This window comes from Dasypus novemcinctus, chromosome 19, assembly GCF_030445035.2.
Source record: "Dasypus novemcinctus isolate mDasNov1 chromosome 19, mDasNov1.1.hap2, whole genome shotgun sequence".
In the NCBI taxonomy this organism is placed as follows: domain Eukaryota; kingdom Metazoa; phylum Chordata; class Mammalia; order Cingulata; family Dasypodidae; genus Dasypus; species Dasypus novemcinctus.
The window spans coordinates 52,709,550-52,736,124 of record NC_080691.1 but is presented as its reverse complement, the minus strand read 5'-3'; the positions used below and the strand labels follow the sequence as shown (position 1 = coordinate 52,736,124).

Here is a 26,575-nt window from a genome sequence, read left to right as displayed (position 1 = left end):
TAGCTCGCTGGGGCCTCCGAACTTGACTAAGGAGAAACTGGAGTAAAGTTTGCAGACCACAGCGTCATAATACGGACACTGAAGTTTTGTTATAACACAAGAAGCAAAAGCACTTCCAAAAACAGAAGTTCACTTCGAGGTTCTACAGGCAGCAAATGAGGTTCGTAGACATAAAAAGGAATGTAGTTTTATTCCTATTGATTGGACAATGGTTTGTCTGTCTTACAGGGATGGGTTTGGGGCAGGTGGGCTTGAGTGGCTGTCCAGGCCAGCTGCCTTGGTGGGGATTTCAAATTTCAAAAGATGTCAGGAGGAAACTTAAGAGACAGTTCAAAGAGGAAGGAGGGAATGGGTTCGGGGCTCTGCAAGTTCCCCAGGGCTTTCTCTATATGATTTTATCAGACGTCATTTTCAAATTGTTTTTATTCACTATATTTGATGACTATAAATAAGTGTTTCCACTATGGAAAAGAAAGTTAGCACAGTACATTTTCATGACTGGGGAATGGATTTTCTGAAGTCATCTTTGACAGGGCAAAAACTTGGGGAAAAAAAAAATTAACAACCTGAATGCTGGGATGGAATTCAGTTCTTTATATAAAGTCCCTTGTAAAAAACAAACAGAAAAAAAGGGGTAGAGGGAAAAAAAAAAAAAAGGAAAGAGAAAAAGAAAAAGGAAGGAAAAGGAAACAGGGTAAGACAATTTATTGCTTCTCTTCGACTTTTTCCTTGGTGTCCTCCTCTTCAGACTCCTTGTTCCCAGGGGCCTCCTGGCTCTCCTCCTTCACCGAAAGAGCTTCCAGCTTCTCAGCCACCTTTTCGGCGTTATCATTTTTGCCCAAGCCTGCAGTGAAGGTGGTTTAAGAGCAGAAATGTGTGACTGCCCAGACCTGAGGGTGAGGCGCTCCAGCCCAGGAGCCCCAACAGGCCCCAGCACTCAGCCTGCCTCACCTGGCCCTTCGGGGATGATGTCACCCCGGCCACAACCAGCAGCTGCTTGGGACAAATTTGACAGTCCATCCCTCTCCATCACCCCCAGGGCAAGCCCAGTTGTTAAAGAAGGTGGTGCCCAAATGAACAAGTGTCCTCATCATGCAGGGCACTGTAATTCTTAGTGACCTGTTACCATGACCACCCCATGCAGGAAATTGCCCCAGGATGCCACCTCAAGTAATTTTAACTTGAAAGGATTCTGGCCTGCTCCTAGTGGCTAGGGGTATGGAGACAGACAGGCCTGAGCCCCAGCCCACCCCAGAAGCACCACTGTCCCCGGCCAGCTGCAGTGCCATCGACAAGTCGAGGCCCACATGGCGGCCAGGTGTTTCTCTGGCAGACGAAAAAAGCACCCAGACTGGGGCTGCAGTTGGATGCAGAGTGAGTCTGCGAGGAGCCCCCACCCTGCCTCACAGGACACCAAGTCACCTTTCTTTTCTCGCTCTTCAATCTCTTTCCTGCACTCCTCAAATTTCTTTTTGAATTTCTGTGCATCTAGGGAAAAAAAAGAGATGTTTATAAGCATCTGAGCAGTCCCAGCACAGGGACACAAATGCGTGGTCTGAAAGGGGTTCCCAAGAGCCCATCCGACGGCCATCTCTGACCTAAGGACAGTCTGGGCCACTGGACTAGAGGCCACATAGCTATGGCAGCCCAAATCCTTCGAGACTGGGTACCAGGCTACCCCTGCCTCCCTTCGGACAGAAGTCTCAGGCAGATCTGGTTGGAGGGCAAAGGTTTGGGCACCCCAGTGGGTGATGTCCTTCCACGCCAGAGGATCTGCTCCTGACAGGCCAAAGACCCCAGAGCAAAGGTGAGTTTCCCTCAACACCATATGGTCAGCCACTTAGGGTACCAAGCCCATGCCACCCATCTGACCCTCCAGGGCTCTCCCAGGTAGAACTGTGGAAAAATTTAGGTAGCGGCCAGGCCTGCCTGGGCCAATACACCTTAGCTTACAGCTCCCAGGGTACCTGGGTGGCCATGAGGAAATGTGCCACTGCCTGGGGACCTGGTCACACATGTCTGCGCTAGCTGGACCAGCTGTCATGGCCTTGGGTTTAAAGGAGCTTAAACTTAGGCGGGAAGGAGGAATGGGCCAGGGCGAGAGCAGCATGCAGGCTTCTGACGTGAGGCAGGAATGAGACACATGTGTGTCTGCCCAGGAGGGGAGCATGGGGGGTCCCCAAGGGATTAGTCTCACTTCCCACTCTGACACTAGAGCTTGGACAAAAAGCTAAGGCTCCCAGTGAGAACGCAATTGCTTATGGCAGCACCAAAGGTCTTGACGTGTCTGGACACTTCAGCTTTTGGGGAAAACACAGAGCTGTGGCTTCAGACAGCCTGGACATGCCTCTGGAAGAAGCACCCTCTGCAGCCCAGGCTGCCCACCATTCTCTCCTAGGGGCCGCAAGGACCAAGAGCAGCAGCACTGCCTCCACCACACGGAGAAAAGGCAGCCCCACCTACTTGATCACCTGCCGCAGAGTGGCTTACTTTCGGCGTTGAGGAACCGGATGGCCAGCAGCTCGGGCTTGGGGCACTCGTCGGCGAAGTCAGCGTGGGTGTTCCAGACCCAGGCCCGGTCGCTGCCCGCGTTCGGCTTCAGCTCCATAAGCGGTGTGACTGGGGGGAGAAGCCCGTGAGGTCTGTGCGGTCCTCCTCATGGCCCAGCCATCCCGCCCCCACCAGGAGGCCTGTGCTGTGCGGGGCCACACAGAGCCCTGGCCACCACCCCATGACCTGTGGATTTCATTCCAACTCTGGGAACCTGTGGACCTCTCAGCGAGCCTTCTGAGGTGCCCCGTCCTGGGGCACCCAGCACAATCCTGCCTCTTTAGGACCATGGACGAGGAGGAGAGGCAAATACTGGGCTCACGTGCCAGGGTGGCCACCCCAGCAGCTGAGGTCCAGACTGGTCCCCCCACCCCTCACTTCTATCATTACATGGTCTGCTTCTCACGGAACCCCACCCCCATCCCCCACAAGGCTGAGAGGAAGGCACTGTGGCCCGAATGATCTTGCCCCATCCAACTGGGTTTCTGCACCAGGCAGGGAGTTGCCCCTTTGGACACGCTGGTCTGGAGCATCCACTGTGCCCCTGGCCCGGGTAAGAGAGGATACTGCAGCGCAGAAGTCTCAGGGAGGGGACTACAGCGGCGCCATGCTCTGAGCCCCACCTGCTCCAAGCCTGTGATGATGAGATGCTGGGTCTCCCTGTCTCACCTTCTGCAGAACCCACATGCCTCACCCAGTCCTGCCTGGCACGCCCAGTGAGTGTGGCTGGAGGAGCCATACCAGCATGCAAAAGTGCCACAGCTGCCTCCTGCCACCAACCCCCTCATTCTCCAGGTATGCCAAGTATGGGGTTGTGGACCAACAGCTTTACCGGAGACCCAAGATGTAGGACTAAACCAACTCTTAGCCAGGTAAGAAGACCTGTATCACAGAGAAACACCCGGCTACCTGGAGAACCCTGTAAGACTTGAGTTTGAAGAGGAGGAGGACCAGGATGGAACCTGAACCTCCTCTGGGAGCTAAGTGGCTGGAGTAGGGGGACAGACAGACAGGGACAGCTCGAGCCAGTCCCCATCCCAGGGGGGCTCCGCCTGGGTGGAGTTGAAATGCAGAGCAGAGCAAGGCAGGGCAGATGTGGAGTCCCGGCTAGGTGATCTGGGGGCCTTGAGGCCTGTCCTGCCCCTTTCCAGGGCCACATGCCCAGGACAAGGCCCTCTGTACGTCTTGTGCCTCTCAGGCACACACTGTGCACAGCAAATGCCAACGCAACACTGGGCTGGGAGCTGCCCAGGCATGTCTACTGACCACACCCCACGGGCACCCACAGTGGTAGCACAGCAGGACAGCCCTGAAGCCAAGAGACAGGGTGCCAGGGAAAGCTGCATATCACCAGTGTCATATTCACTACGAACCAGCCCCAAACGCCTCTTCCCAGACTTCCCTCTCACAGGTGAGCTGGGGCTGCTAGGGAACTTTCATGGGTGCCTGTGGATGTGGCACCCACCTCGCCCTGAGGGTGCCGGTGCCCCTCCTAGAATCTTCCCTGGGAGCCTCAAAGATACAGCAGAGAACCCCCCCCAAGCCATTGCCCTCAAGCCCCGTGTGCTGGTCCCCTGCCCTCCCTCCAGAGTGTTTCCTGTTTGAGCTGCTGAAGTCCCCGCAGCATACTGCCCGAGCACCTACTGTAGTGGTTGGCGCAGACCTTCAGAGTCTTGTCTCTGCGCATGAGCAAGCGGATGGTCCCCTTCTCCTTGTGCTTCAGGAGCTTGACGTCGCCAGTGCCTCGCTCCTTCCACTCAGGGAGGTCGCTTTCCGAAGCAAACCGGAACAGCTTTGCCCGCCTTCAGGGAGGTCAGCAGACGAGAGCTTAGACGCACGGGGACAAGTGACTTGGAGAGCCTGCGGGCTGCCCCAGGGAAGGATGCCTGCTCTGGGCTGTCCCTCCCCCCTACCTTAAGAAAAGATATCAACCTCTAGCCCCCCACATGCCAGAATGGAGAATGGCCCAAAAAGAACTCCAATCCATTTCATTTCAGGAGAAAAAAGAAAAGGCTAGGTCATGACGTTATGCCTTGAGTGGACAGGCCTGGCCTGTCCTGATCCCTGGGGCCAGAGGATAAATGGCCCCAGGTAGGCAAAGTGGCATGGGCATTTCCATGCAGTTGGTGCAGGGGAAGCACTCCTCAGCCCCTGGGGGGGACCATAAGAGCAGGTGCCCTGGTGAAGTGAACAGTGTGGAAACAGACAGGAGCTGGGGACCCTGGCTGCTTCGCCTGGCCCCCAGTTCAGAGGGGCTACCAGCAGGCTGTATCACACACAGCCACTCAAGGACGAGGCACCCAAAGAGAGCTGTACCTAATGTCCAGATCTGATAGTCCCTTTTCTTCCAGAGCCCCCTAGATGCAGAGCAAAAACCTCTACTGCCTCCCCAATCTCAATTCCATTTAGGAAGTCTGCACCGTTAACTAGATTTCCAATTGAGGCATGCACCGGGAGCCAAAGGCCAAGAGCCCAACGCCTGACTTGCAGCCTTGCTCCCTTCCGCAATCCAGGAGGGCTCTGTCCCCAGGTCACCGGAAGCACTCCAATCCCACGGGGTAAGCTGCAGGCCCCTGCAGCCTGCACCCGCATGAGCCGTCTCCCAGCCGCAGTCTCGTTTCTGGGCAGAGCAGAGACCTGGCAAACCAGGGTCTTCAGGAAAACAGCCGCTACCCGGACACAAGAGGGGACTGTTCCCCCAGGGAAGGGTCACTCTGTCAATGATTCTGCCTCTGCTTCCCACCCCTGCAGCAAAGCAATCAAACCCTCTAGAACAAGGGTTCTTATACTGGGTGGGGGCAGGGGGGTCCACAAACACGGGCGGCCACCTTACTTCTGCTACCTTGAATTGAATCCAGCGTCCCCCGCGACTGTGAGCGCCGGCAGCAGCCGAAGCAGCAGCAGGGCTGTGACCTGTTCACAGGTATTTTGCTGCAAATCCCTCCACATAAGGTTGACACCTCACGACCACACCCGCCACCAGGGCTGCTCCCTTAGGGCACGATCGAAAAACCCGTGCATCCTATCCCCCGTCTTCCTATGCAATTCCAGCTTTATTTTGTATGCTTATAAACGTTATGAGTCAGAATTCATAGGGTGATTGCCAAAGGGCTCGGTGATGCAGAGATGGTTGAGATTCCTTGTTCAACCAAGAAAGGGGTCTGTGGGTTCTTGGGTTCAGGGTGCCAAGGAATGTGAACTGGGGAGATGAGTCCCAGGGGGCAAGAACAGCAGGAATAAGGCACCAGGGAACTGGAGATGACCGCATAAAGATTTAAGGAAACTGGTGGATTCCAATAGCAGATCTGAATTACCACATGAAATAAATTCATTTATGAATCTAATGCCTTCTCCTCTGACTAGAGGAGAAACAGAGTCCTTGGCACCCGTACAAACCACAATTCCAGTCTTCCACGAGAAGTGTCATAAGCCTACTTACATTTTAAAAAGTTCTTCTTCATCTTCCTCCAGCGTTTTGATTTCTTGCTCAGGAAGACAGACAATAGGCTCAAACTGGGGGTCATGGTTGGATTCATCTGCATTCTCGGTGGAGGTGTCATGGTCCTCATGAGTGTCCTGGAGAGGGACATGCCAAGAGGTGACTCTGCTACCTGCGAGCTGGGGAACAGCCAAGTATGCGCCACGGGCCCGCAGGAACATTGCCACTCATAACAGCCTTCACAAACACGGCAAGATCTGCACTTATACCTAGCTCCACAGAATCACCAGGTGAGGGTGAAAGTAAGATATTGCATCTCACACCTCTCACACAAACATACAAGCATTAATTATATCTGTGCCGGACTGATTCCTAAAACACAGCCACCAGTTTATCAGAGGAGGCCGGGGAGAAACCGTTTTGTTTCTCTGACCCTCAGGTTAACTCATCTGCAAAAGGCAGATGATACTGCTGTGCCAGCGTGAGGACGTAATGGGTAGAAGGGTTCAGGGAGTGGGGCATCCTTAAAGCAAACCGGAAACATCTGCACTCTTACTTAGAAGAGGAAACTTGCCTCTCTTTTTCTTCTAAAAGATAAAAAAGCTGCTATAGCGCTTCTGTTATTCCTGTGGAATATGCAGCTCTGCTAACAATCTTATCGGGGTTTCTGGAATCATCACGCAAATAGAAATCATAAAACTCCAATCAGAGGCAGAGAACTACAAAGCCCCCAAGAAACGTATTTCAGACCCCAAGTTTGCAAAACACGTGACTTGGCTATCTACAAACCCTCCTGAAACACCGACTCTTCATTACCAGACTCCAGGCCTAGAAACGAAAAAAATAACCCTTTAAAGCTCCTTTTCCTTGGGCCTCGGCGGCCAGGTCACCCGAGTGGACAGGGGCAGCCAACAAAGCCGCCCCCACCCAGGATCGGCGTGTTCAGGAACCCGTCCACCTCTCTGGAACGCAAGCTTCCGCCAGCAGTGGCCCGTGGCGGGTCCGGGCATGAGGACGAAATGAATGAGGTGCTGCGTGGGCGGCGGAAGCGAGGGATGCTCGGCGCCGGCTGGGAGCCCACTGGTCGGCCGCGCCGGATGAAACCGGCCGCCCGCCCGCGTCCTCGACTAAAGCGGGTACAGCGAACTCGAGACAGTGGAACTCGGGCGGCCGGGCCTCTCCGAGGCCGCCCCAAGGTCACACGGGTGCCCCCGCCGACCCCCGAGGTCCCCGCAAGCCCGCAGGCCGAGCTCCCCGCAGCCCCAACCCCCTCCCGCGCCATCAGGGCCCCGAGGGCTAGCAAGCCGCTTTCCCCACAGCCTCGACCCCTGCATCCCACAGGCCAGCGGGGGTTGGCGGCGCGGGGCCACCCACGTGGCTGCCGGTAGCGGTCCCGGCCTCTCGGTGCCGCCCGCCGTGTCCCATCCCGCCCCCGCCGCACCTTGGCGGACGCCATGGGGGCGCGGCGGCGGCGGCTCGGCTGACTCGGACGTCGCTGGCTCCGGGGCCTCTCGGCGGCTGGTCGCGGCTCCTTCCCTCCGCGTCTGGCGCCGGCACCGCCCGCCCGCCCGCTCTTCCCTCCGCGCGGCGACCCGAACTCCGACCCCTGACCCCGGCGGCGGGAAATGCACGGCGATTCAAAACCAGCGCAGCTTTATTGACCCAGGCCGCGGACGCTCTCATTGTCCCGCCCACCCCTGGGCTTCCCGCGCACTCCCGGCGGCCCCCGCGCGCACTTCCGCCCCGCGGCCACGCGCCCCTCACGCTGGCGAAGGAGAACGGCGGGAGGGGCGAGGACGAATCCGGCGAGTGGCGATGACGAATCCGGCGAGTGGGGATGACGTCAACGGAAGTCAGTACGTAGAGACGCGCGGCTCCGGCTTCCCCCGCGCTGGCTGACCAGAGAGCGGCTGGCGAGTGCGAGCCGTCGGGACGGGTCACTGGCGGGCTTGGTAGCCATAGGCCCGAGTCAAGGGCCGAGTCAAGCCTGAACATTGGGGGTTCGAGTCTCCGTCCTCTCGTGGGTCAGGCCCCGAACGTGGCGGATGGAGGTAGCCCCCGTGGGCCCCAGTGTAGGCAGCGGAAAGACGATGAGTGACACGTCGAGCCACGAAGTAAAGGCAAGGGAGATCAGGAGGCTGGGACCGTGTTGGACACGGACAAAGCGTGGGTGGTAACACCAAGGAGGGAAGAATCGGGGTGGGGCGTAGAAAGGAGGGCCGGGAGGGCTGGGAGGACTGGGGATGGGGAGGCCTGTGGGAGTCGGTGGTCCATCCCCAGCGCCTGCCTGTGCCCACGCAGGGCCCCGAGCCCCTGGAGGGCAGCAGCCAGGACGGCAGCTGTGCACCGGGCAGCCCCCCGCAGCTCCCACAGGAGGAGGAAAAGTTGGGGACCCAGGCAGCGGCCAGCTTGGAGCCTGGGCCCGGGCTCTACGGTTACATCAGAGATGACCTGTTCACCTCAGAAATCTTCAAGCTGGAACTGCAAAACCTGCCCCGCCATGCCAGTTTCAGTGACATTCGGCGCTTCCTGGGCCGCTTTGGCCTGCAGCCCCACAAGACCAAACTCTTTGGGCAGCCCCCCTGTGCCTTTGTGACATTCCGCAGCGCTCCAGAGCGGGACAGGGCCCTGAGTGTGCTACACGGCGCTCTCTGGAAGGGTCGCCCACTCAGTGTGCGCCTGGCCAGGCCCAAGGCCGATCCCATGGCCCGGAAGCGGCGGCGTGAGGGTGAGGGTGAGCCAGAGCTGCCAGCTGCATGCATCGCCGACGTGGTGACCCCGCTCTGGACGGTACCCTATGCAGAACAGCTTGAACAGAAGCAGAGGGAGTGTGAGCAGGTGCTGCAGAGGCTTGCCAAGTGAGTGTGGGGGCCAGGACGTGGTCCTGCTCCTCCCTGGTCACACTTTCAGCATGAAGATGCACACCGGGGGGCTCTCGTTATGGCATTGGGGATGGCGCAGTCCTGCGGGAGCTACCCAAGGAGCTCGGGTGTTTGGCGAGTGGCCAGGGAAGGGTTGTACAGTGACCCAAGTCCGACATGGCCAACCTCATCCTGCAGGGAGATTGGAAGCACCAACCGCGCGCTGTTGCCATGGCTGCTTGCGCAGAGGCACAAGCATAACAAGGCTTGTTGCCCACTGGAGGGAGTCAGGCCATCGCCTCAACAGGTAGGGCTACGCTGGTACAGCCGTAACCCACATCCTGTGCTCTGGAAACACGTTCTTTTGTTTCTTTTCTGTCCTTTTTGTAACTTGGGATATAACAGTTGGATGTTGTTGGTGTGTGCTGGAATGGGATCCAGGCCTCTCACTCTCCAGTGTTCTGTCTTTTGTTGGCTGGGTAGCCAAGCGTAGTCAGGAATGTTTTTCTCTCTCTCTGCTCCTTTTTCCCCTGTAGACTGAGTATCGTAATAAGTGTGAATTTCTGGTGGGTGTTGGAGTGGATGGAGAGGACAACACAGTTGGCTGCCGGCTTGGAAAGTACAAAGGTGGGACATGTGCAGTGGCGGCCCCTTTCGAAACCATGCACATCCCTGAGGCCGCCAAGCGTGTGGTGAAGGCTTTTCAGGAGTTCATCCGGTAAGAACTTGGGTGCCAGGTGGGGGTGGAGAGTGGGGTTCAGGGTCCTTGGGTGGTGAGGACCTCCCTGGAGGGCTGGAAATCCCACCATCTCCAGAAGATAGTTAGCTGAGTGAGCGGGTGGCTGTACTTCCATCCAGTACAAATATTGCAAGAATTCCTGCTGGCTCAAGGCCCCTCTTGGTCCCCTCAGGTCCACCCCATATTCCGCGTACAACCCAGAAACATACGCAGGCCACTGGAAGCAGCTCACTGTGCGCACCAGCCGCCGTGGCCAGGCCATGGCCATTGCCTACTTCCACCCCCAGGTACCAGGTTGGCCAGGGTCCCGTGGGGGTGGGGGTGCTTCCTGGGCCCAGGCTAATGCAAACAGCTCACCTTACTGAGGTCTTTTCCCTATGACTCTAGAAGCTGAGCCAGGAAGAGCTGGGAGAGCTGAAGGCTTCTCTGGCACAACACTTCGTGACAGGGCCGGGAAGGACTAGCGGGGTGACATGCCTGTACTTTGTGGAGGAGGGACAGCGGTGAGCAGCCGAGGCAGGCTGGGGCAGGTCCTTGCAAGCCTTGGCCTGTGCTGACGGTCCCATCCCTGGTCTCCACAGGAAGACCCCCAACCAGGGGGGCCTGCCCCTGGAGCATGTGGCTGGGGACCGGTGCATCCACGAGGACCTGCTGGGACTGACCTTTCAGATCTCCCCTCACGCTTTTTTCCAGGTACCAGAGCCCATGGAGGGAGGCCTTGTGCACATCGGGATCTGGCAGAGATAGAGCAGGTTAGGGCTTCGCCTTGCAGGGATGTGGGGAAGAGTTTCCGGGCACAGGGGCCACAACAGCAAAATATGTTAATTTTTGTGAATTTAGTCCTTGCAGTGATTTGATAGTTTCTGTACTGCAGTCGTTTTTTCTGTTTCAGGGAGGTGAGGAGTAGGCTTTTCCACAGCACATTTGCCAAGGGTACCCCTAAGCATGGGACAAGGAAGGTCCTTGTGGTCTCTGGGCCAGGCTGATTCCTCTAAATCTCAGCCTTCCTGCAGCAGGGGAATGGGGGGGCGGGGTGCAGGGTGATGGGAAGTGACAGGGAGAGCCTGCCAAGAGGCATGGGTCTAGGACCAGGAGGTGTTGGGGAGCAGGTGAGGTGGCTTCCAGTTTTCCAAGGGAGCCTGGTTTGGAGACAGGAGCTGGGAGTCTTGCCAGGGCCTCTGTTCTGAGCTAAAAGGTAGGTGGTGTCATCTACTGAGAGGGGAAAGCTGGTATTGGCACACGAGACCGAGACACTCGATGGACTGGGAGTGGGTAGTTGAAACCAAGTAGGTGTTTAAAGCCATAATCCCCATGAGGGTAGAGCGCCGGTCTAGAGATGGTCTGGGTGCTTGGGCACTCAGAGGTGGGGACACTGGAGGAGTGGGGGGAGGAGAACCCTGGGGGAGAGTGAGTATTGCTTATAGGGAAGGACCAAAAGAGGAAGGGCTTTGGAAATCAGCGCATTGTGGGAGCCACCCTGGGAAATCCGGGCAGTTCCTGGGGGCATGGGGTTCCAGAAAGGGCCCATAGGGTACCCCCAGGGCCTGGAAAACATCCCTGCCCTCCTGTGTTCCACTCTCCAGGTGAACACACCAGCAGCTGAAGTGCTCTACACGGTTGTCCAGGACTGGGCCCAGCTGGATGTGGAGAGCACGGTGCTGGACGTGTGTTGCGGCACCGGCACCATAGGCCTGGCCCTGGCCCGGGTAAGCCCTGCCACCTTCTACGCACTTGCCACTTGTCCCCGCCATGCCTGCGGACCCTGGCCTGCGATGGCTCTGAGAGGTTCGGCGCAGCCCTACCTGAGGGCCTGGGACCTAGGGCTTCTTCCACTCCTCTGCTGACCCCCCACCTGCCTGGCTCAGGAAGCCCCCGGGTGGGGAGTTATCGGCCTGTCCCTTTTCCATTCCAGAAGGTGAAGAGAGTCGTTGGTATTGAGCTCTGCCAGGAGGCTGTAGAAGATGCTCGGGCAAACGCCCGCATGAATGGTGAGGGTGGGTGGGCCTCAGGGTCTGAAGTGGTAGGCACTCAGGCTTGGGGGCTTGGCCAGGGGCCAAGGGTGCAGAACACCTTCCCAGGGACCTGTTGTGTGCCCACCCAAACAGGGCTGTGGGGTGGCAGGAGGGACCAGCAGGTCTCCTGGTGGTAGGTGGGCCCTGGGGACAAATGGTCCCAGGCTTTCCCATAGCCACACTACTGTTCCTAGAGCTGAGCAACGTCGAGTTCCACTGTGGGAGGGCCGAGGACTTGGTGCCCGCCCTGGTGAGCAGATTGGCCACCCAGCAGCTTGTTGCCATCCTGGACCCACCCCGTGCCGGCCTGCGTGAGTGGCCTCTATTCCGGGGGTGGGAGGGTCACAGAGAAGCAGGGCAGCAGTGTCTGAGCATGCTTATCTTTCTGGACTCCCATTCCTCCTTGGGGAACAGGCCTGGGTAACCTAGCCCCCATCCATCCTTACTCCAGATTCCAAAGTGATCCTGGCTGTACGCAGAGCTGAAAACCTGAGGCGGCTTCTGTACATCTCCTGCAACCCCCGAGCGGCCATGGGCAACTTCGTGGAGTGAGTGCGAGGGAAGGGGAGGTCCGGGGCCCGGCAGACTAGGCCTGAACCTGAGGGCCTTGCACAGGAACCACTGGGGCTGCCTGACACCCCTCTTCCCCGCACAGCCTCTGCAGGGCCCCTTCCAACCGTGTGAAGGGCGGAGCCTTCCGGCCAGTGAAGGCTGTGGCTGTGGACCTGTTCCCGCAGACCACGCACTGTGAGATGCTCATCCTGTTTGAGAGGGTGGAACACCCCAACGGTGCAGGGGCCCTGCCCCCACTCTCCTCTTCCCCATCAGGGCCCCCAGATGACACCTCCCAGAAAACAGGGGACTCCCCTTCTTCCTAGGCCTCCGCTGCTAACTCGGGGCCAGTGGAAGCTGGGCTTTGGGAGCAGGGCCCACCTGCCATACTGGGGCAGAAGCAGTGGGGCTCCCTGAAGTGGTCTAGCCTGCACCCCTGCATGTGCAGAGGCCAGCAGGCTGGGATCTGGCTGCCCGGCTGGGGGCAGACCTCGATCTTACATGCCACCAGCCAGAGGGGCAGGGTAGGTACCTTTGAACTCTTGGCCCAGCCCACTCCCATCCAGCTGGTCCTTGAGGCCCACAATAAACCATTGCTGAACTAAGAACGAGTCTTGAATGATCCCAGCGCCCTATGTGTGTGGGGGGCAGGGCAAGAGGAAGCCCCAGAAACTCCGCCCCTGCCTCTGGCTCCTGCAACCCTGGTCACCATGGAGGTAGGAGGGGGTGGAGCTGGCCAGACTGGGTGGGTTCCAAAGGACTGACCAATTTTCCTAATCTCTCCACATGGTCCAGCCACAGGGGCAGTGGGCTCCTTTGCTGGGGAAGTCACAGACCATCAGCCATCTCCCAGCCCACACTTACCCCTTCCATTTCCCCTTTTGTTTGCGTGCAAATGCTCGTCATGTTTCCACTCTCATTTATGTACAGTTTTCTGTTTCCGTTTGTGTTTCTATTTTGCAAGAGACTGAAGGCAGCAGCTCCAGCTTTCCAGGCCACAAAGGTGGTTTGCTGGCAGAGCCTCCCCTCTGGAGTGTATAAAATCTCAGCTCACTGTCAGAGCAGGTTATGTGCAGCCTGCCCCAGGGGACCACCACAGCTGGGTCTTGCCCCTGCTCCTTTGTGCTACGTAGGCAATAACAGTCCTCTCCTGGGAGTCTATCTTGGGCCCAAGACTGTGCTCCATTATGAACTGTTAATTAACTTACTCAGGTTTTAACACGGCAAGCTGGGTGCCTGGTGAAGTCCAGAGTGGGTTGATGGTTCTTTTTATCACTTTGGCATTCCTGTCCCCCACTCCCCACCCCCAATGGCTTCCTTGTCTTTCTGCTCATTGTGTCTGCTCATCTTTAGGCGGCACCGAGAACCGAATCCAGGACCTCCCATGTCAGAGTGGGCACCCAACTGCTTGAACCACATCTACTCCCCTGGTTTTCCTTTTGTTACGTGCCTTCTGGACTATCTGGGGTGACAAAGGGCTTGTGGCTCTGTGGACTCAACTTCAGGGTTGTCCCTGACCTACCAGCCTGGGTAGAGGTCCTGGTCAACGGCTGAAGGACCTCGGGCGTTCTCTCTCCTTCCTTTGGGAGAAGGAGGGTGAGAGATGGGATCTGGGGAATCCTTGTGTGAATGCCAGATTGTTGGCTTGCTGGTTCCACAGTGAGATCAGCAGGGCTGGGACTTCCATTGCCTGGTGTCCACTCCCCTGGCACATGACTTCTACCTGTTCTAGAACCAGGCATGCCCACACTCAAGCCATCCAGTGTGATCTTGTGGGTGTGAGGATTGTCCCCTAAGAGAAGTAACAAACTGGTTCTCACCACAAGGCTTCCTCTGGGAGATGCGACTGAGTGGCTTTGCTGTATCCTTCATCTCAGGGTGCCAACTCACCAAACTCTTCTTGTAGCTACTAGAACCATAGGTCCCAGAGGGGACACCATAGATCAGGGGTTCTTAAGATTTCAGGGGGTCCATGAGCTTGAATTGAAAATTCAAAAATTCTTGTGGGGACATGTTGGTACAGGTGTAATATGTTAATTAAATAATACACAGTATAATGTGGATTTAGGATTTTTATTTTTATGAATCTTACTCTGAGCCCAGAGAATAACTGCCTGCAAAAGGTTGGTAAGGTTGGCAGAGATAGTTTTATGACCCTGTGGGAAAACTCAAATCTAAATGTTTGCCAAAAACGACCATTTGAAAGATGTTGAACCGTGTTACCAGGTATTGAAATTATGGAAAGTTATAAAATGTAATTTGGAATAATCCTAAAATGTAATTTAAAGGAATGCTGATGTTGAGTGAGAAGGGGTCTGTGGTTTTCACCTGACTGGCAAAGGGGTCTGTGGAATGAAAAAGGTTAAGAACCCCCCTCCCCCCCACCACCATAGATGGACTCTCCAACGGAGAACTCAGGAGAAAATGTTGTTACTAGGAGGACTAGGGACTTAACAAGGGTAACCTGCCACTGCCTGGCCCCTCCCCACAGCCCCAGTTACGGGTGGTAGAAGAGGAGCAAGACCCCGGGAGGGACCTCCTTAACCCAGACTTGACCAAATTGAAAATGGCCTAAGGGTTGGGGCCCCAACCACGCCCTGGGAACCGAAGGCCGTAGTCCACAATGTGTGTATGATTTGGGGACAGTGAAACTATCTACAGTGCTTTTGGATACAGGTCCCTACGTCACCCATCATTCCAGAATTCACAGAGGAGGGGGCAGTGAAGAGCATGGGGAGGTTTGGGACCTTCCAATGGGGATGGGAATGGGAGCTTACCACGGCCTTGCAAGTTGGTCCCTGTGGTCTTGTGGCTGCCCCAGTTGCCATGTTCCCACCAGAGAAGCATGTCCTGCACCCCAGCAGCAACCATGAAATACCCTCTCCCATCCCAGCAAACTTGGACTGTCACGGTCAGGCCAGTGACAGGCTGCGAACCCCCAGTGCTCCCATCCCCTTGCTGTATTGCCCATGCTCCCTGGTGAGGAACAGGACATAAATCAAAAAGCACCTTCTGTCTGTAGATGTCCTCCACGCCACCATCTGTGCCTAGAAGAGCCGCGTGTGGCCAGTGATACAGGTGAGTGGAGGCTGGCAGTGACTATAGACGGGGCTGGAAGGTGGGAGTGCCGTCTTTGATGCCCACAGTCCTGGGACAAGAAACCTTTTGGGTCTCCACTGGTGACTGATAGATAGGCAATGGTTGACTGGATGCCTTTTACTCCATCCCACTTTGGAAGGACTTGGATCAGTTTACTTTCCAAGGGCAAGGCTGATGGGACGCCTTCTCTGTACTATTGCAAGGGCAAGGCTTAGCATGTGTCTCCTTTCTACAACTACTGGGGTATTTAGACACCCCACTATCTGCCACCATGGATGGAACAGGATTTGAGTCAGCTGCTCCTGCCCAAGGGACTCCCAACTGTTCCCTTAACATTGATAACATAATGTTGGTGAGCCAGAGCAAGGAGCAGACCACCCAGGGGCAGCATGCTGGACTACCTGGGCTTTGACAGTCCAGCTGGGCCAGAAATGCCCAGGGCTGGATCCCCGACCTAGTATGTGACAAATTACTGTCCCTAAAGCTACCCACCTCCGATGGCAGGCCCAGATACGGACCAGGCTATTTGCACATTATGCCACCATATTCCCCAGCTTGGTATGCTCCTGGCATCCCAATACCAGGAGACACAGCAGGCACTTCCCACCAAGGAACAGAGGAGGCACAGCTCCTGCAGGAGGTGGCCATTTCAGGGCCTTGAGGACCTTTAGGGCCTGGATCTCCATTTGAGCTCCAGGTTTCTGCCCCCTAGATAGACAATGACTGGTCCCTCTGGCAGAAGGAATTCACAGACTCCTGAGATTTTGGACCAAGAGGTTCCCAGGTACAGCCAAGTGCTTGGAGAGGCAACTTGCAGCATGCTCTGGGGCCTCGGTGGAAATGGAAAGGACCACTGAGAGTGCTCAGGTTCTCCTGATACCACCATCCCTGTCACATCCTGGGTAATCAGAACTTTAACCAGGCACTTCCAACAACACAGCATCATCACATGGGAATAGTACCTTCTGGGTCACGGCTGCCCAGGGAGTGACACGCTGGTGTGAGTGCTGAAACACTAGACCAGGGCCCTTCCCCCTTGGCATGGGCTTCCTGGGGACCCCAATTCAAGGATGCTCTCACTACATGCTCAGTGCTGGTTCACTGGTGGAGCTGCTAAGCTGAAGCCATCTTGTATCCATTGGGCAGCAGCCACTGTTTCCCTTGCCTCTGGTCCTAGAAAAAGTGCCCAATAGGCTGAAATGCAAGTGATTCTCTGAGCCTGAACACTCAGGCTCAAGCACGCCCATGTCTGTTTATGGGCTTGGCAGTCTGGTCACATTCAAGGAGGGAATTTGCTTGGAGAACTAGTGGTTCCCCCGTGTGGGGAAGGGACCTTTGGAAACAAATGGCCTGAAAAGGGACCATCTGTTGTTGACATGTAGTGAGGGCCTGTATCACAATGAACATCACTGGAACACACAAGCCACTTAACGATGGACCCAGATTCAGAGATGGATCACTCACCACCTACAGGCAGCCAGCTGATGGACACCCGAGAAAGGAGCTTTGGTGCCAACATCCTGACAACTTGTCCCACTTCTGAGCACAGGAAGGGGACGAGGGTGGGGAGGAACCCAGCTTGGCTACACATCCACCCTAACACCCATCAGGATAAGGACTGGCCCTAAAAGGACCAAGGACACACTGCTTGGGACACCCCTTTCCAGCCAGCAGTCACAGGGACCATCTTTTTTTTTTTTTTTTTAAGGAGGTACCTGAGATTGAACCTGGGACCTTGTACACAGGAAGCAGGCGCTCAACCACTGAGCTACATCCATTCCCCAATAGAGAATCAGGAATTGAACCTGGGACCTTGTACTTGGAATTCACAATATGGCGGGAGATTAGGTGGAGAGGTGGGGTGACAGAAGCAGGCCTAGAAGTGCTTAGTATATACAGAGTGGCAGTCTAGTGGACTGGACCGGTGGAACTGACACTTCAATACTGGAAGCTAACAAGTGATGCCTACCCCTGGTGGGGCCACCAGTCCCTTCGGGAATGAGCACAGGACACCTTTGATGAGTCCTGACAGCTCCTACCACAAAGGAGTGGAAGTGGCCCAAAGATATGGGTAAGGCCCACAGAGCAACCTTTGGGGAAAAAGGTGAGGTGATAGGAAAGATAAATTACTGCAGATAGGCCAAGAGAAGTGTCTCCCATGGGACGAAGCTGGCACTCCCCACTCCTGTTTTCTGATTTGGAAGAAAAACACTTCTGTCCAACTGCCCCGGGCCATTGTGGCGGCAGGGAACTGGACCAACTGCTAGATCTGCCATTGGACCCCTTGCCCCCTCTCCCCTCAGAGCCAACTTCCCTGCCTTGCATTTGTACTGTTAGGAAGGCTTTCACTTATGCCCTGTGACAGATAATAGCCCCACCATTGGCTATCCAGTCTTCTTCCCCACAGCCCTGAACCTGTTGGGATGCAGTGAAACTGGCGAATGCCTGGGACGTTATTTTTTTGATTACCAGAGGTTCATCTTCCATTAGGGGAGGGGAACAAAACCCCCACCAGTTAGGGTGCTCTTCGCTGAAGTGGTTGGTCAAGATGGGAAAATGCAGCCTTGGACTTCTTACTACTCCCCTTGAAATAGGCCCATTGGTTGCTAAATGTATAGATTATGTGGGATGCCTTTGGCAGGCTCCCAGGGTTGGGGGGACATGGATGTGGGCCTCTATTCCAGACAGGCCTGATCATTCTGCTTGGAATAATGGGATGCAGAGGGCTCATCCAAACCCATCTAATGTGCTGCAGCTGCTGGTGTGCCCCCAATTTTCTCCATGTTGTTGAGAGCTATGGGCCAAGATGCCAGCCCTGTCTCTGCTTTCATGTCTGAGGTGGAAGGTGGGTTTATGTGGTGAAAGGTGACACAAAGGATCGCAGGCAAGGTTCAGTCAAGAGGCTGAGGTAGACTGTTGGGGGACATCATGGACACATTTGGCGGCCATGTCCCAGCCCTGGCCCATCCCCCACCTTTCCCCCTCTTGCTTGTCTGTGTGTGAGTCTTAGCTAAGTTTTCCACTTGGGCTTGATCGCAAGTGGTGTTGGGCATGTGAAGCTGCCATGCGCAGCTCCCGAGCAGTTGGCCTCCACAGAGAGACTGGTCAAGGTGGTGTCTTGGACTCTTCATGCTATGCAAACAATAAAGCAGTCATCTCCTGGGATCCTCTGCTGTGCCTGAGCCTGTGCTCCCACAATGCGCAACATGGCTACCTGTTCCACATCCTCACTAGGTGCTTGGAGGAGTTACTGCAGAGAACTTGTTCTCATTTACAGAGCCTGAAATTTCATGTTTAAAACCCAGAAGGTGTTGATTTCCATGGCCAAGCAATGGCTGCCCAAGTTGGTGGCTGGCTCCTGGTTGTTCCTGAGCCACACTGGGACCTGCTTCCCGATTACTGAGGACCTCCAGGGGAGGCGCTGGGAGAGGTTCTGGCTGGCTGCCCGTCCACAAGCCCCCCAGCTCCCCACAGCGTGAGGAAAAACACCAGCCAGTCCCTTTTGGACAAGTCTGCTTTATGAATTAAGACAATCAAGGCTCATCCTCACAGCTGTGGCCATGACGTCCCCCCTGGGAAGTACACAACAGGTTGGAGCTGCACTACAGTGGCACAGGCACGAGGCTCCACGGACCCCTTGCCACAGCAGTAGTGTGTGTGTCAGTGCAACTCACACCTACACAGCAGACAGGACACCAGGGAACTGCAGGGACACAGCAGCACAGCCAGCCAGGCTGGATGAGGCTGCCCCCCACCCCCACTCCCGGACACGTGCACAAAACTTTGGTTCAGGAGGATACATCTGGCTGTTTTAAGAGCAAGAATCACGGCCCAACGATTATTCACAGCTGCAGACAGGAGGCAAGACAAAAGCACATATGTGATTACAGCAACTTGATTTGGGGGCTTTGTTTGATAAAAGGCCAACACAGAAGCCAACCTCGATCACATAGGCAGTGAGGGGACACGCTGTGGGTGGCTCACCGTCAAGACACTGTCTTCCCGAAAACAAGCACCATCAACATCTGCAGGGGGCACGGTGGAAGACAGGCACACCCCTGGGGCGGGCAGTACAGTCTGTGAAGGCATGCCACAAGCACAGTGCCCGATAGGCACTGTGGCCAGGGAGCCTGTGGCCGACTGCCAGCCCCTGCACATCTTGGGCTCAGGGCAGAAATGTGTCTGCCACACTGTACCTGTTCACAGGCCACACAATGAAAACGGGTGAACAGTTGGGAGCAAGCTGGTCACAGGGCAGGCCATCAGGACCACCCCCCACCGGTGTCTCCTGGCTCCCTGGGGCAGTTGCCCCTCAAAACCGAGGGAGGTCAGTGGTGGGAGCCGGGCAGTCTGCCCTGCCACACACCTGCGCTCCTCAGGGCTGGGACGGGAGCCCATTTGTAGATCAAGAGGTCCTGGTCAAAACAAGTCAACTTACTAAAATGCCTTCTTTCTGTTTATAGCTGCTACATTATTCCAAAGCTACCGTCTACTTCTGAACTGCAAAAGTTTTTTTCCAAAGGCTAAAATATCATAAAAGCTTTAAAAATCAGTGGGCGGACAGACAGATTTAGACTGTGCAAAAAACTTCAGTAAAAACTGCCAGAGGCCAGCAAGGGCAGGGGGGAGCCTGGGTGTCTCAGACAAATATTTAGGGCATTAAGACTTAGAGAAATGTCACAGCGCTGCAACACAACCAGTTTAAGAAGCCAGGGGTTGGCTCTGTTGGGGCTTCACACCTTATTGGTTTGCCTGCGGTCTCTAAGAATTAGCTCTGATGCAAAATCTGTTTATTTTAAATCAAAAAAGGTCCGCAAGAATCCTTTCTAACTGCCACAGCAGACAAAGGGGAAAGCAGGAGGCAGGGTCAGGGGGACAGGAGCTCCTGCGGGGGCCCCGGGCAGCTACAGCCCGCAGGACTCGACCGTCGTGCTGTAAATTCATCTATCATCTGGGTCATTTCTTATCAGTGCATGTCATGTGCTGAAATGCATCGAAACCTTCATACAAAGTCTGGGGCATGTATGTACAAGCAGGGGGCTGTGTGCGTCTGTGATGCATTGGCTTCACCCATATGTTTGCTCTGAACTGGATTCCTAAACACTTATCAGTTCAGATCTGGGAGCAGCGGGCAAGGATGTGCTTGCTCAACAGCGTCCTGTGACCAGAGCCGCCTGTGTCCCAGAGCCTGGCCCTCAATCATGCCACCCACAGAGGGAGGAGCTTTGGGGAGGCCCAGGCTGCACGGCGGATGCTGCGTGATGAAGGGTCCCTGGAGCGGTGCTGACCCCCGCACCTCCAGCCCGTCTGCCTCTCACACATCCACCGTGCACAGGGGCTCGCCACCAGGCTGGGCAGATGCCACAATCGTCATCTTAGGCTTCTTCCGTGTCTCCTCCTGTGGGAACAACTGAGGTCAGGGGTGCCAGCGAGGTGGGTGACACACAGGCTAGTCTCAGGCAAATGGCTCAGGATGGGGCATAAATGCCAGGCTGGGGAGAGAGTGGGACCGGCAAAGGGGGCCAGGGAACACGCCTCCCTGGAACACGCTGTGAAGTCCACATGTTGGTGCCTCCCTGACAAGGAAGCACAGACGGCTGCTTGGGAGGTCACTGCCCTGACAAGAGCAGGCAGGCCTTCCCTGCCCTTGTTGGGTCTCTCCCCAGTGTGGACCTGGAGCCTCGGGGCCCAGGCAGCTCCTTGCCCAGGAGAGATCAGTGTGTCCCGCTGTCCTCTGAACGCCACACTTGGTCTCCACACCAGGGGCAAGTCAAGGCTACAAAAAGGAGCAGCCACAGAGGTAAGAAAACACCGACACCTGAGGGTTTGTATGTCAGCCTGCTCAAAAAAGGCAGAGCTTGTCTACTTAGAGGTCAAGAGTTGCTAAGGCCTTAGGGGCCACATAACCCCCAAATAGGATCAGAAGCAGTGCCCCAACCTAAGGAGCAGGGTGTCCACTGAAAACTCAACTCACTAGCCAGTGTGGCCGCTGAGGAGGGTGGGTGGCCTGGGGTGGGCTGAGCAGCTTTCACCTGGCCAGAGCCCACCCAGGTTCTAGGGCTCCATGAACCCTGTGAAGGCCATGACCTAGGCTTGTCCTTCACAGGGAAAGGGTAAGATCCAGGAGGGCGCCGGGCTTTACGCAGAGTGAGCCTGGAGGGAGGGGGGCTGGGTGGGGATGAGCGCCAATTTGGGACTGGGTATGAGGGCATGTGCCCTTTCTCTGGCTGCCAGCTGGGGGTCCCCACTCGCTGAACTGCCTAGAGGGTTTGCATGTGTCACACATGCTGAGGTGTCGAGGAAAGCAAACATCATGTGGAAGATGTGAGGGCTGCCTGGAGAAGTGGGAGTTGGGGCGGTCAGGGCACTTTCAGGGCAATGAGGAGTCGGTGCTGGGTTCTTAGGATCTGATTTCCCATCACAGCTGCACAGGGCCTCCACCCCCACTCCCACCCCCACCCCCACCTCCACCCCCAGGGGCAAGAAGGGAAGCCGGGAGGGGAAGAGTGGGCAAGACAAGAACTGGCCAGCCGCTGGGCTCACCCTCTCCTCAGCCAGCTTCTTCATCTCCTCCTGGAGCTTGTTGAGGATGTGCAAGTTGGGCTTGTTCTTCTTGGCATACTGCTGCAGCTCAATCACGCTCTTATCTGAGGTCTCCTGGGGAGGCACCGTGACCTGACCCTGCAGGCCTTGGCACCCAGCCCATCCCCATGCTGCCCGTGCTCACTGCCACCTGGGGGGGCGAGGCCCATAGGGAGCCAACTCCCTGGCGACCTGCACCCTGGTAGGGTAATGAGTAGCCAAGTGCACAGGAGCCAACAGCCCCCTGGGTGTCACTCTAGCCATGCTCTTGGCACACCCGCCTCTCTTCCTCAGTGCCTTTCCCTGGCACCTGGCTGCCGCCCAGGAAGGAGCAGAGATCACGTTGCAAGTAACCCGTGGTGAGCAAGGCCCTCACGGTGCCCAGAGCCCTCAGGAGGGAATGTTACCACGCAGCAGGGGTGGCACACTGCAGACAGACACACAGGCCAGGGTTGCTGCCCTCCAGCCCCTCCTCTCCTAGAGGCCACCTTGCAGGGTGCCCCTGTGGCTCGAAGGCCAGAGTGCCCCCTGCCCTCCAATGCAGCTCACTGTGGCTGAGGCTGCGCAGGGACTGCTCACAGCCCTCCTGCGTGGAGGCCCCGACCATGTGGGCCAAGGGCAGCTTTTTCTTCCTCTCATCATAGCCCAAGAGGATGCACAGCAAAGGCAAAAGGACACACAGCTGCAGTCTCAGCAGGGAACCCCCAGAGTGGTGCTGCACTCCCTATCACCTGAGCGCAGGGTGGCTCAAGGGCCCACAGCTACGCCTGTTTGCAGCAGCCCCCACCCCTCCACACCAATTACTCCTGTGCCTCCTGGGAAACCAACGTCTAGATGATTCCTATAAACAGCAGGGGTAGAATGGCTACCATAAACAACACCCCCCTCCCCGGGATTTCCTTCCACCCACAAAGCACATAAACCTAAAGGTACTGGTTAAAATGTCAAGATCTCAGGAAAAACAGCAAGAAATAAACAGCTAACCCTCACAGGGAAGGATCTTTAATCAGAGAAGATGGTGCTGGTGAGTGGGAACGCTGCCTTATATCTAATGCACCCTCAAGCCTTGAAGTGTGTCCTTAAGCATCCACACCAGTGCCGGTGGCTCTGACAGTTGCTGCCTCTCTCAGATCCTGCACCTGGTCCTGCAGCCCTGCCCCGAGCGCGGCCCCTGCATCTGCTCACACTTTACGCATACACAAGATGAGGGCTACTGAGCTACAAGACACCCCTCACCCCAGCCGCTGCCAAAGAAAAGCCCCGTGAGACGCAGCCCTGAGCCAAGGTAGAGCCATGGACGGAGGGCAGATGCCAAGGGCAGAGCACCCCAGGTCTGCCCCTCTCTGGAGAGTGAAGCCAGACATGGGTGGGAGGGGGTGGGCTGAGGGTGGTTCCAGTTACCTGTTTGACCATCTTGCTGCTCTCGCGGCCATACATTCGCAGCAAAGATCCCCAGTTCTTGACATGCGGGTGTAGCAGCTGGAGGATTTTCTGGGAGGCCAACTGTTTTCCAACTCTCTTGTTCTTACCTAGGAAAAGGAAGGAGGTGTACAGGGAGGGGATCACCACGGTGTGTGGCCAGGGCCACCGCCTTGACCCGAGTGCTGCTGCCACCCCTACCCCCCGGCATCCATGTTCCCACAGGATCTGCCCCTGCCCCCTGCTGCACTGTTTGCCAGAGTAGCCAATCAGAGGCTCCAAGAGACCGGGGCCATGCCAAGGTCATGTTGCTTGAGAAGGTCCTTCGATAACCCCACAGATCTAGACGCAGGCCAGCAACATGAGGCCATGTGACACGTGTGTGCTGAGGCTCCCTTGAAACAGGCACAGGGAGGGACGCCCCCAGGAGGCCACTCAGAGTAAGTGTTTTTGGGGTGTTTGAATGTGTTCTGGCAGAGAAGCAGGCAGGGAGCAGGTCTGGGCAGTGAGCAGCTCTGGAAGGGCAGTCATGGCCAGCCCTACCCCCACAGGGAGAAGTCAGTAGGGAGCACCTGGACTGGAGCACATGGCGTGGCAGTTTTCCCCAGGGCCAACTTCTGTGTTGCCTTCTAATGTGCACAACACCACGTTTTCTTGTAAGGTAACGTTAGGTTTTAAAAATTGCTTATTTCAAATACCGAATGAGATGACAAGCACATGTGTGAAGCCCAAGTGCAAGTGTAGGCGAACGGCCTGCATAGGAATATGCAGCACCCATTGGTGGGGGTCTCCGGTAGCTTCCTTAGGAGGAGGGCTCCTGCTCCAGTTGTGAGAGAGAGCATGGTGGCAGCAGAAGTAGCGCCTGGCTTTTGAATGTGGCATGAGATGCTGGTGGGCACAGCTGTGTGGTGGCCAGCACACATGTTGGCAACTTAGGGACAACACAGGGTGCATGCCAGGAGGACCCTGGCCGGCTATGGGCAGGACCAAGTGTGGAGGTGCTGGGGGGAGTGGAGGCAGCTGGTGAGAGAACCCCTGGGAAAGCCCCTGGCTGAGGATGGCAAGGAGGCCCCCCTACCTCCCGTCTGAGACCCAGCTTGTGTCGTTTCCCTAGCCGCCCGGGTCAGGGAGGGGGAGGGGCTGCTTACACCACCCTCGCACTGTGTGCTTGCCGCATGCCATGACATATTCGCTCTTCTGGTTTTTACCAGGAACCACTTCAAACTTGATGGATGTGTCACCCATTCCATGGTTTCTGGAAGGAAAAACAAAGCAACAAGTGTTCACTCCCCTGGTGACACAAACCGAGGAAGGGGTAGTTGGCTGTTTCCAGGGAGGGCTTTGGAAAAGTCCTATAGTGGGTCTCTCAGGAAAAGGCCACCCCTTCTCCCCTATTCCCCAGCTGAAGAAGAAGGAATTCTCCAGAGGCACCCGGTCCACGCCCTGCACCTCCTCTAGCCAGCCAGGCACTGGGGGCTTTTGGTATACGTGGGGATGTGCAGTGCCTTCAGCATGTAGCATCCCATCTTGGGCCAGAACAAACAGCAGATGAGGTTGCTCAATCCCAGAGAAAAGTGTCAATTTCCTTAATTATAAAAGAACAGACATCCTGCCCTTACCTTTTAAGGCACTCGTGGAGGATCTGATAGGGAGACAACAGCCCGGCCTTGCTGGTTAGCTCATAGACCCGCGAGTCCTCGATACTGATGTGGTTAAAATACTGCAAAACAAAGCCGGGCACCCCTGAGCCCCAGACCCAGCATCCGGCCTGCAGCACTTATGCCATGCTGAACCCCAGCAGTTTGTTTCACCTCTGCGTTCTCTCCCTGAGTGTGGCATGCACCCTGTTGCCTCTCCTAGGCTCATGGGGATTGAAGGACCACCGTTCAGTTGCCTATCCTTATACCAGCCCCCCGCTCCCCTGGATGGGAGTGAAGCCAGGGGGAGCACTGAGTGGCGGGAGGCCCGGGCTCATGACCCAGTACAGAGCACACCAGTCAGCTGGCCTGGGATACCTTTCTGAATCTGAATTTGATCAACAAGGGACAACTCATCAGAAACCTAAAGACAAATAATCTTAAGAAAAAAATCTTTTAAGATTGTCATAAATGTGATAATAAAAGAGAAGGCGAACCAGATACAAAACATGGGTTTTAAAAGTTCACTTCTCTGAAGGCTGAGCCCCCCGTCAGCAGAGGCCAGCCCACGGGAGCTCAGCCCACGGATGCTCAGCAGGAGCAGGAGGAAGCTGGCCAGACATTGGTTTTCAAACACATGGAGTCATCCTGGCTCAGAAACCACTTACTCTAACCAAAAAAATCAAAGTTTAGAAAGGGTTAAGAGGAAACCAGGGTAACTGGTTGAAGGGGAAAAGGGAAGTTCCTTAGGATCAAGGAAGCTAGAGATGGAAGGAGACTGCCTGGCTCACGCGACTGAGCGAAGCCCTCAACAGCGCAGGGCAGCCAGAGGAGACTCTGAGGGAAGCTCCTCCCTGCACCACATCCCCACACTGTCTTTGGCATCCCCTCCCCCATCCCACTAAGGAGACCAGCCCTACATCCTGAGATAAGGTGCCTCTTTAGACCTGGAGCAAAGGTGAACTTTGCCCAGCTGGGAATTAAGAAGAATTAACAAGAATTAACAAACATCAATTAAGAGCGGACACTGGACACAAAACAGCTGGGCCCACAGCCCTTGCGGCGCTGCCCGAAAAGCCCTGTTCTGGAGAGGTATGCAGTGACTCAGGCACGTGAGAAAGGTTAGACTCAAAGGATTTGAACATCTCAACTTCTGCGGCCGCAGGTTGTGTGCCAAGGCCTCTCCACAGAGAGGTTCCACAGGACAGGACGCTGTCGGCTGCTGCTCTGGGCAGGGAGGAGAGGGGTATGTCTCAGGCAGCCTGGCTGCTGGTGGAGGGAGGGGGAGGGGTCCCCTAGGAGCCCTCAGCTAGGGTGTCAGAGAAAATGCCTTTTTTTGAGGAGGGCTGCTGATTTGGGTGAGCAGGAAATCCTCCGGGTGCAGTATAGCTGGGTTTTTGTCTTCAAACAAGTTCCCGTAAAACACCACCACGCTCAAGCACCCGCACTGCGTGGGTTGTTAGCAGGCGACTGTTTCCAGGGAAAGTTACTCACCAAAATGTCATGACTGAAATCTTCCTCAAAGGCCAGCCAGGCAGCCAACCCAGTGTCATTCTGTGGAAATCCTGTCTCTTAACTAGCAGCTGGGAATGAGTGGGAGTGGGGGGGATGGTGGGAGTGGAGAGGGAGGGGACCCACATACTCAGTGGCTTCCAGGGCTCTCCCTGGCAGGGTGGAGCCCACAG

At 56.1% G+C, this 26,575-nt stretch overlaps 3 protein-coding genes and 1 non-coding gene across 15 annotated transcripts in view; 1 reads left to right on the top strand and 3 right to left on the bottom strand.

The window, feature by feature from the left end:
* Positions 1–405: 405 nt before the first annotated feature.
* RANBP1 (RAN binding protein 1) lies at positions 406–7,597 on the bottom strand. The gene is made up of 6 exons (XM_004475197.5): positions 7,431–7,597; positions 5,990–6,126; positions 4,195–4,352; positions 2,491–2,619; positions 1,423–1,488; positions 406–844 (listed from the first exon to the last, which is right to left on the bottom strand). The coding sequence occupies exons 1-6, from the start codon at positions 7,443–7,445 to the stop codon at positions 705–707; spliced, it is 645 nt and encodes a 214-aa protein (XP_004475254.1). The 5' UTR covers positions 7,446–7,597; the 3' UTR covers positions 406–704.
* On the bottom strand, positions 1,260–1,384 carry LOC111759611 (small nucleolar RNA SNORA77). Its single transcript, XR_002793538.1, has one exon. It is a non-coding gene; the product is annotated as a small nucleolar RNA SNORA77 (small nucleolar RNA).
* A 247-nt stretch (positions 7,598–7,844) lies between the features above and the next one.
* TRMT2A (tRNA methyltransferase 2 homolog A) lies at positions 7,845–14,209 on the top strand. 4 transcript variants are annotated; one of them, XM_058281872.2, is made up of 12 exons: positions 7,845–8,109; positions 8,291–8,847; positions 9,049–9,157; positions 9,387–9,568; positions 9,762–9,876; positions 9,977–10,092; positions 10,171–10,282; positions 11,173–11,295; positions 11,502–11,577; positions 11,796–11,912; positions 12,053–12,149; positions 12,257–14,209. In XM_058281872.2, the coding sequence occupies exons 1-12, from the start codon at positions 8,035–8,037 to the stop codon at positions 12,477–12,479; spliced, it is 1,902 nt and encodes a 633-aa protein (XP_058137855.1). In that variant the 5' UTR covers positions 7,845–8,034; the 3' UTR covers positions 12,480–14,209. The 4 variants fall into 4 exon arrangements, with proteins under 4 accessions (XP_058137855.1, XP_058137858.1, XP_058137856.1 ...); XM_058281875.2 differs by having other exon boundaries at positions 13,507–13,734; XM_058281873.2 differs by having other exon boundaries at positions 7,853–8,103.
* Positions 14,210–18,752: 4,543 nt separating this feature from the next.
* Positions 18,753–26,575, bottom strand: part of DGCR8 (DGCR8 microprocessor complex subunit) — a 54,004-nt gene continuing 46,181 nt past the window's right edge. For 6 of the 9 annotated variants that reach the window (XR_011646545.1, XR_011646544.1, XM_058281867.2 and 3 more), the window contains 5 exons: positions 24,873–24,973; positions 24,402–24,508; positions 23,236–23,363; positions 21,796–21,909; positions 18,753–20,650 (listed from right to left, as the gene is read on the bottom strand). Coding sequence is in view for 7 of the 9 variants with exons in the window: in XM_058281867.2 (XP_058137850.1) it covers positions 20,567–20,650; positions 21,796–21,909; positions 23,236–23,363; positions 24,402–24,508; positions 24,873–24,973 (534 nt within the window). In the remaining 2 variants the exon portion in view is untranslated. The remainder of the gene's footprint in view (positions 20,651–21,795; positions 21,910–23,235; positions 23,364–24,401; positions 24,509–24,872; positions 24,974–26,575) is intronic. The other 3 variants (XM_058281869.2, XM_058281870.2, XM_058281864.2) reach the window with 1 other exon arrangement.

Excerpts from the sequence above, each read along its gene's own strand:
- RANBP1 (XM_004475197.5), bottom strand. Across the intron at positions 4,353-5,989 it reads GAAGAAGAACTTTTTAAAAT|GCGGGCAAAGCTGTTCCGGT; the intron begins GTAAGTAGGCTT and ends ACCTCCCTGAAG. Across the intron at positions 1,489-2,490 it reads CCGGTTCCTCAACGCCGAAA|ATGCACAGAAATTCAAAAAG; the intron begins GTAAGCCACTCT and ends TTTTTTCCCTAG.
- TRMT2A (XM_058281872.2), top strand. The coding sequence starts at position 8,035 with ATGGAGGTAGCCCCCGTGGGCCCCAGTGTAGGCAGCGGAAAGACGATG. Across the intron at positions 9,158-9,386 it reads TCAGGCCATCGCCTCAACAG|ACTGAGTATCGTAATAAGTG; the intron begins GTAGGGCTACGC and ends TTTCCCCTGTAG. Across the intron at positions 12,150-12,256 it reads GCCATGGGCAACTTCGTGGA|CCTCTGCAGGGCCCCTTCCA; the intron begins GTGAGTGCGAGG and ends TTCCCCGCACAG.